Genomic DNA, 18,884 nt, shown 5'->3' with positions numbered 1-18,884 from the left:
TCCAGACACCAGTAGTTCTTAGACAGGAATGCCCTCTTGGCCTGCGCTAGTCTGCTTTTGATATCCTCCTTGCTCCATCCATAATGGGTTATTTTGCTTCCGAGGTAGCAAAGTTCCTTAACTTTGCCTACTTCGTGACCACCAAGTTTGATGTTAAGTTTCTCATTTATGCTGCTTCTGATTACTTTTATCTTTTCCTGATTTCCTCTCAATCTATATTCTGTGCTCACTGGACTGTTCATTCCACTCAACAGATACCGTAATTCTTCACTTTCACTGAGGATAGCAATGCCACCAGTGAATCTTATCATATCCTTCTTCTTGAATCCACTTTTGACCATTTCTTCCATTTCCATCATTGTTTCTTCGAGGTATAGATTGAATAGTTGGGGGCAAACGACATCCATGTCTTTCATCCTTTTTAGTGCAAGTATTTCTTTCTTGGTCTTCCAATCTCACTGTTCCGTCTTGGTTCTTGTACATATCGTATATTACCAATCTTTTTCTCAGAATTCCTAACATCTTGTACTATTTTACACTGTTGAACACTTTTTCTAGGGTGACAAATCCTAAGTATGTGTCTTCATTTTTCTTCAGTTTTGCTTCAATTATCAGCCGCACTGTCAGAACTGCCTCTCTGGTGCCTCTATCTTTCCTAAAGCCTAACTGATCAGTTAAAAGATCCTCTCTTTTCTTTTCCATTCTTCTGTATATAATTTTTGTCAGCAGTTTGGATGCATGAGCTGTTGAGCCGATTGTGTGGTAATTGTCTCATCTGTCAATCTTCAGAATTTTGTGGATCACATTTTTCCGGCTCTGATGGTATATTGTCAGGCTCATACATTCTACACACCAATGAGAATAGTGGTTTTGCTGCCACTTCCCCAAAAATGAGAGAAATTCCAATTAAATGTTATCCATCCTTCCTGCCGTATTTGAGCTTAAGCTACCCAAAGCTCTTTTACATTCAGATCTAATAGTGGACCCTTATCTCTTCTGTGTCAACTCCTGTTTTTCCTTCTACCAAGTCATCAGAAAAGTCTTCCCCTTCACAGAGGCCTTCAATGTACTCTTTTCACCTATCCACTCTCTCTTCTGCCTTTAACAGTGGAATTCCCATTGCACTCTGAATGTTATCACCCTTGCTTTTAATTTCACCAAAGGCTGGTTTGACTTTTCTATCTGCTGAGTCATCCTTTGAACAATCATTTCTTTTTTGGTATCTCCACATTTTTCATGCAGCCATTTTACCTTAGCTTCCCCACACTTCCTAATTACTTCATTCCTAAGTGACTCATTTCTGTATTCCTGAATTTCTCTGAGCATTTTTGTACATCCTCCTTTTGTCAATCAACAGTATTTTTTGTTTTACCCATGGTTTCTTCACCATTACCTTCCTTGCACCTATGTTATTCTTCCCAGTTAATGTGACTGTCCTTTTCAGAGATGTTCATTCCTCTTCAACTGAATTGTGTATTGAGCTACTCATTATTGCTACTTATCATTAGCCTCATTGAACTTCCAGCATATCTCTTAATTCCTCAGTATTTCTGTATCCCACTTCTCTGCATACACAGAAATACTAAGGAATGAAGATCATGCGCTTTAAGTTCTCTGATGCTATAGATACTGTCACTTTTCTCTAGATTTATCTTTCTAGCAAGTCTTTCAAGATTTGTATGAGTCCTTCATCATTCTTGGTGTTCTTGCAATTACATCATTATCATTTACATATGCCAGCACCTGAGCTGATTTCTCTTAACTTTTTTAAAGAATATATTACACAGAAGGCTAGATGATAAATTCCAATCTTACATCAATTTTTGTGGTCACAGCACTTGACAACATTTTCTACATTTACTGAAGGTAGCCATAACTAAATTGATCAGTTTATTAGCAATCTCAAACTCTTTCACTGCTATACAAGATGTCCCAATAGGAATGGTCAATATTCATGGATATGACAGGAAAGATCATTCGAATAAAATAAAAAAAATCTAGTAAACATGGGCTCTAAAATGCATACCTTAAGAGCTAAGAGCTCTTGTTCATCTTTACGACTGTGAAACATCTCTTCTACTGAACGAATGTTCATAGCTGATAACCTAAGCATTTCAGAGCCCATCTTTACTAGACAATTTTTCTAGTTTTTGTCCATACCACCCCCCCCCCCCTTTCCAAAATATAAAAGCAAAGACCTTTAAGAAGATGAGATTTGTTTCACAGTATTGAAGATGAGGAAGAGCTCATAGCTCATAATGCATACTCTTTACAGTCTATATTTACTAGCCCCTTTTTTTGCTTTAAATGGTCTTTCCTGTCATATCCCTGGATGTTGACCATTCGTCCTGTGACACCCCGTGTACTTCTTTCAATACTGTCATAGGCTGAAACGTCAACAAAAAGGTGATGTGTATCAATTCCAAATTGTTCACTTTTTCTAGTATTTGCTGTACCATGAAGATCTGTTCAATAGCAGACCTTTCTTGATGAAATCCACATTTACAGACACTAACAATGCTTTCAAAATTAGTTGTAAATCAACTAAAGAGAAAGTTGGAAAACATTTTACATGCAGTACGTAATAGGCAAAGTCCTCTACATTCATAGCGTGTCGTGATAGCATCTTTCTTGATTACTGGTCATTCCATTAATGAAGGCTACTTTATCTGAAAGTCCCCCCCCCCCCCAAGTTATACCCATAATTATCAGTCACATGTCACCTTAATTTGAAAATATTTGTTATTTGTTCTCGAAATCTCAAATTTCACAAACCAACATACACTAAAACTAATGTGAGACTGATATTTTAAAAAGGTTGTAAGAAATCCAATGTGCAAAAATTAGTGACTTGAGATCTTTCTTGACCAACGGAACTAAGTATTATCCATGCAAACCAAGATGACATTCTGTGTGGTGGTTTATGGGAGCAACCGTAAATGCACTTTTCATTTACATTCATTGCCATCCACCACCACACTGTATCAACTTAATTTGAGCAGATAATACACCTACAAACTTCTGTATTTTCTGCCAACAGTTATCAAAGTGCCGTCATACGTCAAACTGAACAATATGTAAAAAGGTATAGTATTTCATCAGTGCAGACTTCGAAGTTTTCCAACCACTCCTTAGGGAAACAGTCAAATGAATATAAGGGATACAGCAGGCTTGTTAAAATTAACCTAGGTCAGAAATGTAGTAAGTAGAGAATACATATATTTGCATTTCATGATGTTACAACAAAGGTAGCTGCAAAACATGAATGAATTAAATTAAGTACCATTATTTGCTGTAGTAACACAGCTGTTCTTTTTCTTCAGTTGCGTGAGTTATATACTTGAAACTGCCACCTAGATAATATTCCAGTTGCAGATGTTAAATACATTTTAAAAGATCATACCTTAATTATATAAATGAACACTAAAATGCCCCTACAATAAACAAAACATTGAAACAGTTCTTTATCAGTTACATCAGATGTGTATGAACCAGAAGTGACAAGAGCCAGAAATTCTCCACGTAACAAGACGAAGGCTGTAGGGCCCTATGGGAGAAACTAGTAAAGTTATTTAGGATTCTTGATCAGCAACTACTCAGTACCGTAATAACATAACTTTTTGCTACACGATTGTACTATATAAATAATTCAAACATGGACACCAACCCTATGAAGAATTCCCTTTCCGTCACGAAGATCAGTTCTGTTCAACAAAAAAGTATAACTTATTCACCAGAATATTTTTCACTGGCTTAGAATGAAGGAATAGGTACTGAAAAGCAGTGCTTGCACACCCTGTGTCAAAATAACTCATCTACATCTACACACATACCAAACAAGACACCGTATGGTGCATGACTTGTACTGCTACAAGTCTTTTCATTTGCTGTTTCACTCACAAACAGAGTGAGGGAAAAATGACTCTATATGCCTCCATACTGTGAAGTAACAGGCGAGCTGTGGCGCCCTGAAAATGTTCTAAGTACGGAGTTGGCATGGCCATGCTGTGGCCTTTCGGCGGGCCACGGCTCATCGGCGGCCGCATGGTGCTGAATGTTAGCTAGGGTCCAGGGACTGCGTAGCAGGGAATTCCATGGTGATGCTGTGTCGATGAAAGAGACAAGCAGGGAGTGCCAAAGATGGCAGACTTTGTAAAACCTTAATGGCAGCCATTTCACATTTTGTATAGAAATTAATAGTAGCCAGATGAATCATGATACCTCAGCAAGAATCACGTCCTTACCTTTGCATGATGATTCTGATCATGTAATCGGATCTTCAATATCTTTATTAGTTTAAAGTTTAGTATCTGACAATAAATTATACAAGTGACACCCAGCAACAAACTTCCAAAATCCAAACGGTTCACCCAATTTTGTCAATCAATGTGTCTTTAGAAAGCTATTAGTGTAAACCTAAACTGGTATAAATTACAGGCATGTAACTTGAATAGTACAGGAGTTATTGGAGGTCAAAGTGGCCGATTACCATCGATCACGTCAGGCCATAAGTACTCCATAATTACATGAAAAAATGGTAGCAGCATGTTTATAAATATATTTATTCATCTATGTCTTTTTTTATATCTGAGATATACTATTCATGAAGAAATTGGTCAATTATTTACTGTGTTTAGAAAGCACAGAGACAGGCTACAGGCCTACTTTGTTTATATTCTTTTGATATATGTTTATTGAATTATTTATGCATTTAATACTGTGTGTTAGAGCGTGTTTACGGTCCATCCGTAGGAATATTTACTTAATTTCAAGTCATTTAAATGTAAATCCAGTATTTCAAATGTGTTTCAAAATGTTTGTGAGTGTGCGTTGGCTTGGAGACATGACGGGGGTGCTATCACCAATCACAGCGCTCGTTACTAAGGGCGGCGACTACCAAAGTGAATGGAAGGGTGAGTTCTGAACAGTGCATTGCGAGGGACACAGTATGTGAGAGGACACGAGAGAGACCGGGACAGTACAGTGCAATGGATGCACGGTCGTGGGAAACTTTGAGAGTGGAGCAGTTTGCGCATGGTTGCGGGAAATAGAAATACTTCGTAGTGCTGATTTGCACACGTGAGATTTCCGTGTGTTGGGCCACTGACAATAATAAGCGTTTTACAGTAATAAAGGGCATTCTTAAAGGTACTTCTGCTATCATACCCATCATTTAAAGTCATTAAGGGTCAACAGAAGCGTCCGATCCCACGCGTCGGCTTTGACACGTGACGTAAGGGTGTTGTCGTGTGTGACGTCATGACGGCGCGGAGTTTGGTTTGAGTGTGGCTGTCTCCAGTTCTGTTTCATCTTATTTTATTTACTTTTCTGATCTGTTCGTTCTATCTCGTGAGATTTTTTTTAAATTTAAAAACACTTATTACTTATTTTAATTATCTGTTTCCTCGAATTTCTGTTTTAGTTTATTATATTTATCTTTCTGATCTGTTCGTTCTATCCTGTGAGATTTTTTTTTTTTTTAAAGACAAAAAACACTAATCAGCTACTGAAGCATCTTTATCTTCTATGGGTTGCAGGGGTTACGACCCCTGGGGAGGTGGGTGGGTATTCATGCATGGCTGTCTTCACTTACACGTTGTGGCTACGCAAGGCGTCTAAATTTGTTTATATTTAGTTTGCCCCCCACCCAAAACACCCCATTTCCCGCGCTTGTCCCGTTAGTGTCATTAGGCTTCTTGTGGAAAGTGTGTGTGTTTGTTTTTGTTTCCACCATATTTGTGACGTCATGGGTCAAAGCAGACGGGTGGGATCGGACGCTTCCGTATTTCCGTCATTAAAATAGTACTTTAAGAATTTACTTAATTGCAATCTTTCATTTATAAATTTCTATATACCATTCAAAATTCGCAACTGCCAAGTGATAGGAACCTTTGACCATTCAATTCATGTGTACATTCATATTGTATTCTGTAGACTCAGCAGTATTTGGCTTATAATGCAGCAAGTATGTATCCTAGCCCTAGACAATGAAACCAGCCAACATTTTTAATATTTCAACTTTGAGTCAGAGGGTACATAGTTGAGGGCCACACCACATTTCATTTTCAATTTGAAAGCCCGCAGTACAAGCCCCACTCTCTCTAATCCTGTTTTCATGGTTCGTACACGAAATGTAAATTAGTTCTGCAGTCAGCTTCAAATGCTGGTTCTCTCTCAAAAAACAAAAATTGCCCTCCTTCCAGTGATTCCCATTTGAGTTTCCAAAACATATCCATAAGACTTGTATGTTGTACAAACATACTAACAACATATCTAGTAGCCAGCCTCTGAATTGCTTCGGTATCTTCTTTTAACCCTACCTGGTGAGAACCCAAACACTCCCAACGGTACTCAACAACGGGCAGCAGTAGTGTCCTATATGCAGCTTTCTTTACAGATAATCACATTTCCCTAAGATTCTCCCAATAAACCAAAGTCAACCATTTGCCTTCCCTGCTACAATCCTCACCTGCTCAATCCATTTCATACTGCTATGCAATGTTGCATCTAGGTATTTAATTGATGTGACTGCGTCAAGCAGCACACTACTAATACTGCATTCAAATACAGGGTGTACATAAAGTCCAAGAACACTTTCAATTATTTATTGCACAAGAACTAAACATTGTACAGATGTCATACCATTGCATTTAGAAGAGAAACTCTGAAAGTTTTTATTACAAACATTCAATATGCGAACCATGAGTGACCCAGCAGATGTCAATATGGTAATCGAATTCTTGCCATACCCGTCCCAGTATGGCATCATCGACTGTGGCAGTCGCTTCCCGTATTCTCTCCCAGAGCTCTGCTACATCATGAGGTAGAGGCGGTACATACACCAAATCTTTGTGTCCCCACAGAAAAAAGTCACACAGAGTAAGATCTCGTGATCATTGAGGCCATTTCGTGAAACAACACACAGAAAGCTTGCTCTGCACCTGAACTCGCCATGTTTGGAACTAGTGCTGACTAGGCTATCAGCAAATTACCAAACCACACTGTGGCGGTATACATGGGGGGAGGGAGGGAGGAGGGGGTCACCTTCAGGGTTTCTTTTCAAAATGACATATGTATGATATCTGTACAATGTTTGGCTCCTGTACAATAAATAATTAAAAGTGTTCCCAGACTTTATGTACAACCTGTATTGTGTGTTAGTTTTTCCTACTCATCTGAATTAAACTTACATTTTCTACATTAAGAGCTAGTTGCCATTCATCACATCAACTAGTAATTTTGTCTAACTCACCTGATATCCTCCTACAGTCACTCAATGACGACACCTTCCCATACACATCATCACCAGCAAGCAGCCACAGACTACTGCTTACCCTGTCCGCCAGATCATTTGTATATACCTAGAAAATAACTGCTGTCCTATCACATGTCCCTGATGCACTTGTCTCTGGTGAACAGTCACTACTGAAGACAGCATACTGGGTTCTGTTATTTAAGAAGTATTTGAGCCACTTACCAGGGAACCTAATCTGTGCGCTTGTACCTTTGTTAACTATCTGCAGTGTGGCACTATTTCAAATGTTCTAAACAAAGCCAGTAACGTGGAATCTGCCTCTTGACCATCACCCATCCCTGAGAATATCTTTAAGGATTTCCTCAAACCCATGCCATATTACAGGTGATACCAGAGGTGTACATTTCAATGAACAAAAATACTTCTCACATTAAAAGTAAATATATAAATCACCTTTATTCCCGATACAAATGTCTGCTTGCGTCTGTGTATGTGCGAATGGGTATGTGTGTGTGTATGTGTGTGCGCGAGTGTATACCTGTCCTTTTTTCCCCCTAAGGTAAGTCTTTCTGCTCCCGGGATTGGAATGACTCCTTACACTCTCCCTTAAAACCCATATCCTTTCGTCTTTCCCTCTCCTTCCCTCTTTCCTGATGAAGCAACCGTTTGTTGCGAAAGCTTGAATTTTGTGTCTATGTTTGTGTTTGTTTGTGTGTCTATCGACCTGCCAGCACTTTCGTTTGGTAAGTCATATCATCTTTGTTTTTAGATATATTTTTCCCACGTGGAATTTTTCCCTCTATTATATCGATACTAAAATTATGTAAATAATAGTGATTCTCTGATCATTATGCTACCAGAGGTGGTTATGGTTTCCCCTCTGCCAACATTTGAACTGATTTACCCTGTTAGTTATTGGAGACACCCATACTTTATAACATGGACTTCAAACATCCACTACTCTGTAAAGCACTGTGAAATGCACGGCACGATACCCTACCATACGTTAGGGTATCTTTCCATTCCATGATGTATGGAGCTTAAATGCCTCTGTGCACACTGTAATCAGTCAACCCTTGTCTTTGCAGTCCCTATGGAGAGACATACAGGGAGATGCTTTATAATATTAGGACTTCCACTTAATACTGGTTCTTGGGTCTATGTCAAGTAGGCTTTCACAGTATAGCTGGAATCTATCTTCAAGCACCTGCCAATTCTATTTCTTTCAGTGTTTCTGTAATGCTCCCTTGCCATTTAAAATGAAAGATGCAACTGTTTGTGCTGCCCTTCTTTGGAACTATGCAAACTTGGTGTATTAGAGTACCATATATAAATTATCGGTGAAGGTGTGACAAGAAGACTTAATACTGATGGAGGATTCAACATCAAACTTCTAGATTTGTAGTCTGGCACTCATTATAACGTGTGGCAGATTTTGCTGCCCGGAAATTGCATATGACACATCAATAGCAAAAGTAAAAGTTTCAATACTGAAATTAATTTAACTATTTAATTTTCTTCTTGTTGTCGTTTGGTGCAGCTCTCCATGCTACTCTATTCTGTGCAAGCTTCTTCATCTCCCAGTACCTACTGCAACCTACATCCTTCTGAATCTGCTTAGTGTATTCATCTCTTGGTCTCCCTCTGCGATTTTTACCCTCCACACTGCCCTTCAATACTAAATTGGTGATCCCTTGATGCCTCAGAACATGTCCTACCAACCGATCCCTTCTTCTGGTCAAGTTGTGCCACAAACTTCTCTTCTCCCCAATCCTATTCAATACTTCCTCATTAGTTATGTGATCTACCCATCTAATCTTCAGCATTCTTCTGTAGCACCACATTTCAAAAGCTTCTATTCTCTGTCCAAACTATCTATCGTCCATGTTTCACTTCCATACATGGCTACACTCCATACAAATACTTTCAGAAACGACTTCCTGACACTTAAATCTATACTCGATGTTAACAAATTTCTCTTCATCAGAAACGCTTTCGTTGCCATTGTCAGTCTACATTTTATATCCCCTCTACTTCGACCATCATCAGTTATTTTGCTCCCCAAATAGCAAAACTCCTTTACTACTTTAAGTGTCTCATTTCCTAATCTAATTCCCTCAGCATCACCTGACTTAATTCGACTACATTCCATTATCCTCGTTTTGCTCAAGAGGACGCCATCATCATTTAATCATACAGTAAAGCTGCATGCCCTTGGGAAAAATTAAAGCTGTAGTTTCCCCTTGCTTTCAGCCGTTCGCAGTACCAGCATAGCAAGGCCGTTTTGGTTAGTGTTACAAGGCCAGATCAGTCAATCATCCAGACTGTTGCCCTTGCAACTACTGAAAAGGCTGCTGCCCCTCTTCAGGAACCACACGTTTGTCTGGCCTCTCAACAGATACCCCTCCGTTGTGGTTGCACCTATGGTACGGCTATCTGTATCGCTGAGGCACGCAAGCCTCCCCACCAACGGCAAGGTCCCACTTAACCAGGGCACTCTAATAGCAATGACTTAGAAAATAATTTGATGAGGTGAGATAACGAAGTATAGCCTATGGCATTCACAGACTTGAGTGTGCTATTTCCACTTCCTATAACCTTGGCTGTAGTAATAAATTTATACATAGAATATGGCAAGCTTTGACATACGCCGAAAAAGGATAGATTGGATGTGATTTGGCAAAGCAAGGAATAAGAATACAAAATAATAACTGTGGTAACAGCCTAATGGCCGGGCTAGTCATTGCAATCAGTTGTTCCATGTTTGAAACATCTCAGTATGACAACAAGAATGCTGCTCTGTGACTGTTACAGCCAAATCTAATTTTGAACAGAGTATGTCACTGCTCTGCATTTAACACACTGTTGTTTACAAAACACTAAAATTGCAATTTAAACTAAGAAACAGTGTAGTGAGTCATAGAGAATCCAAAAGTTTTGTGATATGTATTATAGACATACGATTACTGTAAATCAACTATGAAAAACCTTGGAGACAGCACATGATGTACATCCCTTGTGATTTATGTGCAGAAACTAGTTTTTGAGAAACAAAGAAATGAGGGAAGATCATACGCAAAGCAATAATTGTGGTAAGAGAAAATTTCTCCAATAATAGAGAAATGATATTTTGATGGACATCGCAAACTATGCAAGTAATTCTAATGAGAACGACACAGTCACCAGAACTGCCAAAGTTACAGCCAAAAACTCAATGCATCAATTATATGAAGATCTAGCATTAAGATGATGCAAACGTAAAAAGGCATATTATAACAGAAGAATTATAAAATAACCAGTAGGTAGCAATGTTAATAATGTAAATACTGATGACACACATTCGACAATCATCCAAAACATCATCCACCTAACAATGAAGGTGTAATCAGTTTTTCACGATTCCAATACACAATCACCACAAAACATAGAATGCATGAAAGAGTACAATACCATGATGTGACTTAACATGAAACCTATTTCACACATCATCCATATGAAGATATAATTCATTGTATCTGTACCACAAAAACATAATTTTTACAATCAATCAAGCAAACTTTCATCCGAATTTATGCCGAAGTGCCTTCTAACACCCTTTCTATATCATACCACTGACACCATCCATGCCATGCAACATGCTTCAATTAGTGCTCTAACTTAGTTTAATTAGAAGCTTGGAAGTGAAGAGGATATGGGCGAAGCAGAGGCCAATCATGCAGAAGACAGATAAATCAGTAATGAATACGAGGAGGATATTTTAGCAAGACTATGAAGGTAAATAGTTTCCTGTACTGCAATCTACCTTGTTTTCCATATCTGGGATGCACATTACAGTCTCCAGAATTACGTGTACGATCTTTAGTACTAAAAACAAAGCGATTTCGTAATTCTCGGCTCCAACAAGGGGACTGTTGAGGGTAGGAATCATCCTTATTGGATCCATGGTCACTGTTATCACTCCCATCGTCCTGTAACCACACCCGTAAAACGTATTCAGCATTCTTAAGTTGCACATTTCTACAACATAAATATATTTCAAGTAGCTTCAAAGGAAAGTGTCATTAAAACGATACACAAATCTGACTCACGTCTTCTTTTACGACCACAGAATTTTTTACTGGCATCTCTGTATCCAAATACTGACTTGTATCACCACTCCTAGTTTTCACCATTTTCAGAGACTGTATCTGTTTACTAAACTGTTGTAACAGCGATCCACAAAATTCTTCAACGCCAATAACATTCTGAGTTCTGGTGAAACAAATATGGTTCAATGGCCGATAATCACTTCCACAAAAGCAACTACAAAACAAGTAATTGCAACATAGATTCGAATACCACTTACAAAATATTGTGTTTCTTTCAGCAATTCAAAGAAAATTCACCATTTCACACACTGGCTCCAGCACTCACTTCCTCAACAGACAATGGACATCCTCCGAACTCAACGTGAGTCTTTCAACAACCGAACGTTATGAAATGGCGGTAATTCGTATTGGTAATGATCAATACTCCTCTGAAACAATTCAATATTGGCATCTAAATGTCTTGGAAAAATCCATTTTACGGCGAAAACACTTGCTTTAGTTTCACTGATTCTATTTCCTGCTTTACAAGTTACATAACAAATTAAAGATTCTCGGAAACATTATCCTCAATGCAACGGAAATACATTCCGTAGTTGTCCAACCTGTGCGCGTAAAACAAGTGAACATCGAGCCATAACCAAGTTCGTAACGCGCGAAGTACATGTCAATATTACAATTGTTTTGAGTTCTGGAAGGTGATAAATAAGTGAGTGTTTTCTGTCGCTGTAACAACAAATATACCGTGTGTCCATAACTTTCGTACAGTAGGTATCTGTTTACAGTTGATGGGATATGTCTCGCGATATCAGGTCTTTTTTCGCTCCGAAAAAGCTTGGTGAAGGAGAAACCTCTTTCAAGGAAAAAGTCTTGTCGAAATCGAAGCAAAAGAAAAGATTAATTTTGTCGGACTCGGATTCGGATGATGGCTCGAGCAAGCACCCAGAGGTCAAAGTTTCGAAAAAGAAAAAACTTTCATTAAACAAGGGGAAGGAGAAAACAAATGATGAAAAAACATTAAAACCAATTAAAGTTTCAGACGTATTTGGAAGTGATCATATCAAAAGATCAACGGAGAAAACAGTGCCTACACCAAGCAAACAGGTGGCAAATAAAGTAACTGTGAATGTAAAAACTAAGAGTAATGAAGATTCCCTTGAAGGTGAACTTAGTGTGCCTTGGGATGAGTTCGATGAAATCGAATCGAAGTATTGGAGCACGGATAGAGAGCATGCAGTGAATGTTGACTCCTGCGATAGCCCAAAGAAAAGTGGAGAAAAAAGACGCCATGACCAAGATCAACGAAAAAAGAAGGCTGCTTCAGAAAGTGATGTGTCACCAACCAAGAAGAAGAAAGTATCCACAGACGAAAACAGTTCGTCTAAGGTCACTGCTGACTCTTCCCTGGCCTCCCCTTCTAGTCGTTCTGCAGCAGTAAATGACAACGCTCAGAGTAGTGGCACAGAGGAGGTGCAAGCTGAAAAAACACCTAAGGCAAAAAAGGTAAAAGAAAGGTCAGATGATAATGCTGATAGTAGTCAGAAAAGTAAGAAAGAGACACCTAAAGCCTCAGATCAAGGCGCTTTATCAGTTGAAAAGAAGAAGGAGCATGCAATGAATTATATAAGATACCTTAACAGAGAAGGACCAAAGCATCGTGGAAGTAAAGTGATACCAGAAGGTTCACCAAACTGCTTGGAAGGGCTTGTGTTTGTTATTACTGGTGTACTGGATTCTCTGGATAGAGATGAAGCCACAGAACTAATTAAGAAATACGGAGGACGTGTAACGTCATCACTCAGTCGTAATACAAGTTACCTACTTGTTGGCGAAGACGCTGGACCATCAAAGCTTGAAAAAGCAAAATCATTTAATACAAAACAGCTAGATGAGGATGGATTATTAAACCTAGTTGTAGAACGATCTACTGGAAGTGGACTTCATAGCAGCTCTAAAGAAGACACAGGCAGAAAGGATACAGAAAAAAAGTCTGGAAGAAATCTAGCAAACAAAAATACTAAACCCTTAAACTGTGATTCAACGTCTGTTGTTTCTGTACTAAAAGTGAAAAGTAATGAAGGTACTGTTCATCACATTCATTCTGCACCAGCCAGCCTTAAAAATTGTTCACAAATGTCTAGTAGTCAGAATAATGGAAATTTAATGATAAACTATTCAACACCATCATTGTGGGTGGAGAAATACCGACCAACAAGTTCAAAGCAGATTATAGGACAACAAGGAGAAAAGAGCGTAGTCAAGAAACTAAGTAAATGGCTTGAAAATTGGTACAAAAATCGCACAGGTGGGAAAAAGTTTAAACCAAGCCCCTGGGCAAAAGATGACGATGGGAGCTTCTACAAAGCTGCTCTTATTTCTGGTCCACCAGGAATTGGGAAAACAACAGCAGCCCACCTTGTTTCTAAGGAACTAGGTTTCGATATTGTAGAGTTCAATGCTTCAGACACAAGGTCAAAAAAGCTTTTACATGATGAAGTTACAGAACTTTTGTCTAGCAAGAGTCTGTATGGTCTTTTCCATGGAAAAGATGGCCGTGTAGCACCTTCTGCTAAACATGTGTTAATAATGGATGAAGTAGATGGAATGGCTGGAAATGAAGATAGAGGAGGTATTCAAGAATTAATTCAGTTGGTAAAAAGTACTCATATTCCAATAATATGTATTTGTAATGACCGTAATCATCCAAAGATTCGTAGCTTAGTAAATTACTGCTTTGACTTGCGGGTACAAAAACCAAGACTTGAACAGATACGAGGTGCTATGATGTCAGTTTGCTTTAAAGAAGGTTTGAAAATTCCACCTGATGCTCTAACTGATGTTATCACTTGTGCAAACCAAGATATTCGACAAGTTCTGAATAATTTGTCTATGTGGTATGTCAATACGAAGAACTTGTCATCAGAGGAAATCAAAACTGAGGCACAAAAATCAAAAAAAGAGTTTAAACTGGGACCTTGGGATGTCCTCAGAAAGGTATTTTCAGCTGAAGAACACAAGAAGATGTCCATACATGATAAATCTGATTTGTTTTTTTATGATTATAACATCAGCCCATTATTTGTACAAGAAAACTATCTAAATGTTGTCCCTGCTGCAGCAGCAGGTAATATTGGCAAGACACTGGAACTCATTTCAGCAACTGCTGACAGTATTAGTTATGGGGACACAATTGAAAAAGCAATAAGATCAAGAGGCTCGTGGAGTTTGCTGCCAATGCAAGCAATGTTCTCAAGTGTCTTTCCTGGTGACTATATGCAAGGTTATATTAAAAGTCAGATTAACTTTCCCTCATGGCTGGGCAAAAACTCGAGATATAATAAATTTGACAGACTCTCGCAGGAACTTCATGTTCATATGAGGCTTGCAATATCTGGAAGCAAGTTAGATCTTGCATTGGACTACCTTCCTTATATTAGGGATGCAATAGTAAAACCACTTATTAGTGAAGGTGCACCTGGTGTTCCACAAGCCCTCAGTGTACTTAAGAAATATTACTTACTGCGAGAAGATTTGGAAAGTTTGCTTGAATTATCGTCATGGCCAGACCAGAGGGACCCTATGTCATTGGTGGACAGCAAAGTGAAAGCTGCTTTGACGAGAGCATACAACAAGGAAGGCATAATGATACCATATGCTGTGCACACTACTGTTAAGAAGAAGGCCGGGGCATCATTCAGCGAAATGGAAGGTGCTGAAGGTGAAGAAACATTAGAGGATGTGGAAGAAGAAGATGAAGAGACAGATGACATAAAGTCAGATGCCATGATAAAAATTGCAAAGAAGAAAACAGCAGCAGCAGAATCAGCATCAGGAACTTCTGAAATAAAAAAGGGAAAGGGGAAAGGCAAAGGAAAACCAAAAAAAAGTAAATAATTGTAGTGGGGTGTTTCTCACCCAGTCAGTCATATAAGACTTCTAGCGTAATATGGAAGAAATCTATTTTTTGAATCATCACATTGTTACATTATTACAATTATTGCCTTAAACATTATGTTACATGCTAACATTGCAAAAAGCTTTGTACTTGAGAATAACACATTAGATGGTTACTCCTTTTGTATATTAAAGACGTGATTTTATGGAGTACAGTGTAAAGTAAGAAAAATATAAATATCTGTGTGGCAATATTCTAAAAATTGCAGTTATTTCTGGTGTTTCTGTATTATATTGCAACTTAAGTTGTTGGAATTATAATTGCAATGTACAGTTTTTGTTTTATGTGAACTGAGTGACAACACTTAGATGAATGCATGAAAATTTTCCTTGTACTATTTATAAGTGAACAGAACAGGTAAACTATTTTCATGCCTTTTACAAATTTAAAACTAACTTTGTTACTTAAATTGTGTAACTTGTTTGTAAAACATTTATATGTGATAAGTTTGTGGTACTTTCCTTAGATGAGGGAAATTGCAGGTTCATGACAGGTTAGGAGTGATGCACATATGCTATTCCTGATTCACTTGAAGAAATATGTTAGATTTGCCATTTTTCCAATCATATTTGGAGTGAAACTCAATATATTTTAATTTTTTTTATTTTACTTTTGGATTTACACATGGATTTTAAACAACATCCTTCAGTTAAAGTTTCCTTTCTCAGTTATTTTGTGCAATTTACATGTCCTTGTGATTTATGTTTAAATGTGTGCGCAATCCTTATTTATTGGCATTAGTTACCACGTTTATCCATCTCATGCACAATAAAATACTTTTGTAAAGTAATTCCAGAATTGTCTCATTAGTGAAAGACTAGCTCATTATGTCAAGGAATCTCCAGACCAAGCTTAGCAGCTACTGCAGTTTAATGTTCCTGTATACATAAACCGTTGTTGAAAAGATTTGATAAGGTCAAATTATCACAGCCACTACGTGGCAAACTCAACCACAATGACTGGAATTTTTTTTTATTTTTGTATTTAATAATTTTTTTTTTTTTTTTTTTTTTTTTTTTTTTTTTTTTTTTGGGGGGGGTGGTTGTGGGAGGTTATATTCCATTTGTGGGAATGATGATTGACTTATTGCAAGGTATTATTATTATTATTTTTATTTTCGACAAAATCACTTGGTTATAATTGTAACATAAAAAAGTGATTGCGTCAAAAAAAAATTGTATTACAATTTACATTTCGTCTGTACAATGATCATAGTTACCATTTTTTAATATTAAGTAATGTAGTAATGTCTCACCAACTTTTAAATATATTGTGTATGGATGGTACTGGTGGAAAACCAATAGGTGTAAGAAAGCGGTTTGCTTTTACTATTAGCGAACAAATCATTTCTTGGTCAATGTATAAAAATTAGGTTAACTAATAATTACTGCAAAATCTAATGTCCTTATGTACGAGACGCCTTTTCTCACAAAACTTTACAAGTTAGATGACTCCTGTTGAATACTTTTTATGTTTGATATCTCTCATAAATTTCTGTACTCACCTCTTTATCATACATTGTATGTTGTTATTTTGCCATATGACTCATTTTCACCTTACATCAGCAGATGACACACAGATTTTAGTATGTTGCAAAAGTTGGCACCAGGTTAGCCATTCTATCAACTTTTCTTCATCTGATTTCCCAATATGTAATTTATTTTTGCGTCATTTCTGATCTGACATTTTATGTAAACTAGCTGCATGAATCTCCCTCTCTCTTTCTTTTAAGCTGCCTGAATCTCTCTCTTTCTTTTAAGCTGCATGAATATCTGTCTCTCTCTCTGTCTCTCTCTCTCTCTCTCTCTCTCTCTCTCTCTCTCTCTCTCTCTCTCTGTGTGTGTGTGTGTGTGTGTGTGTGTGTGTGTGTGTGTGTGTGTGTGTGTGTGTGTGTGTAATTTATTTTTGCACCATTTCTGATCTGACACTTTATGTAAACTAGCTGCATGAATCTCTCTCTCTTTCTTTTAAGCTGCCTGAATCTCTCTCTCTCTTTCTTTTAAGCTGCATGAATAGTGTTTGTGTGTGTGTGTGTGTGTGTGTGTGAGAGAGAGAGAGAGAGAAGCTATGTTTTTAATACTATGTCATAGGGAAAGTTGCTTTCATTATACCAGTACTAAGAACAGCTCCCTAATTAACTGGAGAATTGACTGTATCATGTGTTTTTCAATTTTTGTCAAATTTAATACAAAGTTATGTGTATTAATGAAAACAGCAATGTCCTCTACAAGCACAATAAAACACTTGTATTGGTTTGATTATGACATATTGAGCATAGCAACATGAATGAAACTGCACTTTTCCTGAGACATATAAAATGAACTATATGCCCTCGATAATCTATTTGTTTATTTTTATAATGTTTTGAGAATATGGTGTGTGTGTGTGTGTGTGTGTGTGAGAGAGAGAGAGAGAGAGAGAGAGAGAGAGAGAGAGAGAGAGAGAGAGAGAGAGAGAGAGAGAGAGAGAGACTGACTGACTGACTGACTGTGTTTTTCATACTGTGTCATAGGGGAAGTTACTTTTGTGATACCAGTAGTAAGACCAGTTTCATAACTAACTGTAGTACTGGTTGAAGAACAGCTTTATAATTAACTGTAGTACTGGTTGTATTGTGTATATTTTTTCAATTTTTGTAAAATATTTTTAGAATACACTTTTTACAATCAGACTCGTTTTCTGCCTTTTGTTGTTGCTTTGCAAATCCTGAAGAATACAGTACTTGTGTGTGTGTGTGTGTGTGTGTGTGTGTGTGTGTGTGTGCGCACACGCGTGTGCGCCAGTGTCCTGGCTTTTCGTGTACCAGTATCCTAACTTAAATTCCAAACCCTTTCAAAACTTTAGGAGGTTAGGGTGTAAGACATTAATGACTGTTCCTCTTATTAAGGAGAACAAATTATAACTGATTACTACACATTTTGAGATGACAGTAACACTCACATGTAAGGTTTCTCTCCTGTTCAATTTCTGAATGGGGAACTTAGGATACGTCATCACTGTTGTGAATTCTGCACCAGTTTAACAGCCAGTCAATACCCTATACAGTCGTAATTCACAGTGCCTCAAGATCATCATTCACAGCACCAGGAGGAGACAGTTAGTGTGGTTGTTGAAATGTGCAAAGAACTAACACAGTAACTTGTCTGAACATCCAAAATTTGTCTTTCATAGTTAACACTTTATTTGTTGTTGAAATGTGCAAAGAACTGAATCAGTAACTTGTCGGAACATCCAAATATTTGTCTTTTATAGTTAACACTATATTTTAACTTCATATTGTGGAACAAATTTTTATATTTCAGAGACACTGTTGGTGAATTCAAAAGTTAAATTAAACCTGGCTTGGATAAAATATGCAGTCATGAGGTATATGGCAAAAATATAGAATTTGATTATAAAATTTAACAGAACAGAGATAGTGGAAATTCAGGCAATCACCAATTAGCTGTGGGGATCAGATAGGCACCATATTTTAATTTCTCCATCAGGCTGTAGTGGATGTAGTTTAGCATGAAATTGCCCCAAAGTGTGAATGATGTGACTAATTGATCACTACATTTGAGAATGACTCTTACAAGTACTTGAGCAG

The 18,884-nt window shown here is 37.7% G+C and overlaps 2 protein-coding genes across 3 annotated transcripts in view; one reads left to right on the top strand and one right to left on the bottom strand.

Annotated features, from left to right (window-relative positions):
- Nucleotides 1-11,730, bottom strand: part of LOC124619245 (ATPase family AAA domain-containing protein 2-like) — a 236,223-nt gene extending 224,493 nt beyond the window's left edge. Inside the window, exons 1-3 of one of the 2 annotated variants that reach the window (XM_047145490.1) lie at nucleotides 11,601-11,730; nucleotides 11,344-11,506; nucleotides 11,058-11,223 (exon numbers count right to left, since the gene is read on the bottom strand). In XM_047145490.1, the coding sequence (XP_047001446.1) occupies nucleotides 11,058-11,223; nucleotides 11,344-11,427 (250 nt within the window). In that variant the 5' untranslated portion in view covers nucleotides 11,428-11,506; nucleotides 11,601-11,730. The remainder of the gene's footprint in view (nucleotides 1-11,057; nucleotides 11,224-11,343; nucleotides 11,507-11,600) is intronic. The other variant, XM_047145491.1, reaches the window with a different exon arrangement.
- Nucleotides 11,731-11,979: 249 nt separating this feature from the next.
- LOC124619369 (replication factor C subunit 1) lies at nucleotides 11,980-16,253 on the top strand. The gene has a single exon (XM_047145694.1). The coding sequence runs from the start codon at nucleotides 12,136-12,138 to the stop codon at nucleotides 15,232-15,234; it is 3,099 nt and encodes a 1,032-aa protein (XP_047001650.1). The 5' UTR covers nucleotides 11,980-12,135; the 3' UTR covers nucleotides 15,235-16,253.
- The last annotated feature ends 2,631 nt before the right edge of the window (nucleotides 16,254-18,884 follow it).

This window comes from Schistocerca americana, chromosome 6, assembly GCF_021461395.2.
Source record: "Schistocerca americana isolate TAMUIC-IGC-003095 chromosome 6, iqSchAmer2.1, whole genome shotgun sequence".
In the NCBI taxonomy this organism is placed as follows: Eukaryota; Metazoa; Arthropoda; class Insecta; order Orthoptera; family Acrididae; genus Schistocerca; species Schistocerca americana.
The sequence above is the reverse complement of the archived record's forward strand: the minus strand, read 5'-3'. Positions and strand labels throughout refer to the sequence as shown.

Coding starts and splice junctions, on each gene's coding strand:
- LOC124619369 (XM_047145694.1), top strand. CDS start 12,136: ATGTCTCGCGATATCAGGTCTTTTTTCGCTCCGAAAAAGCTTGGTGAA.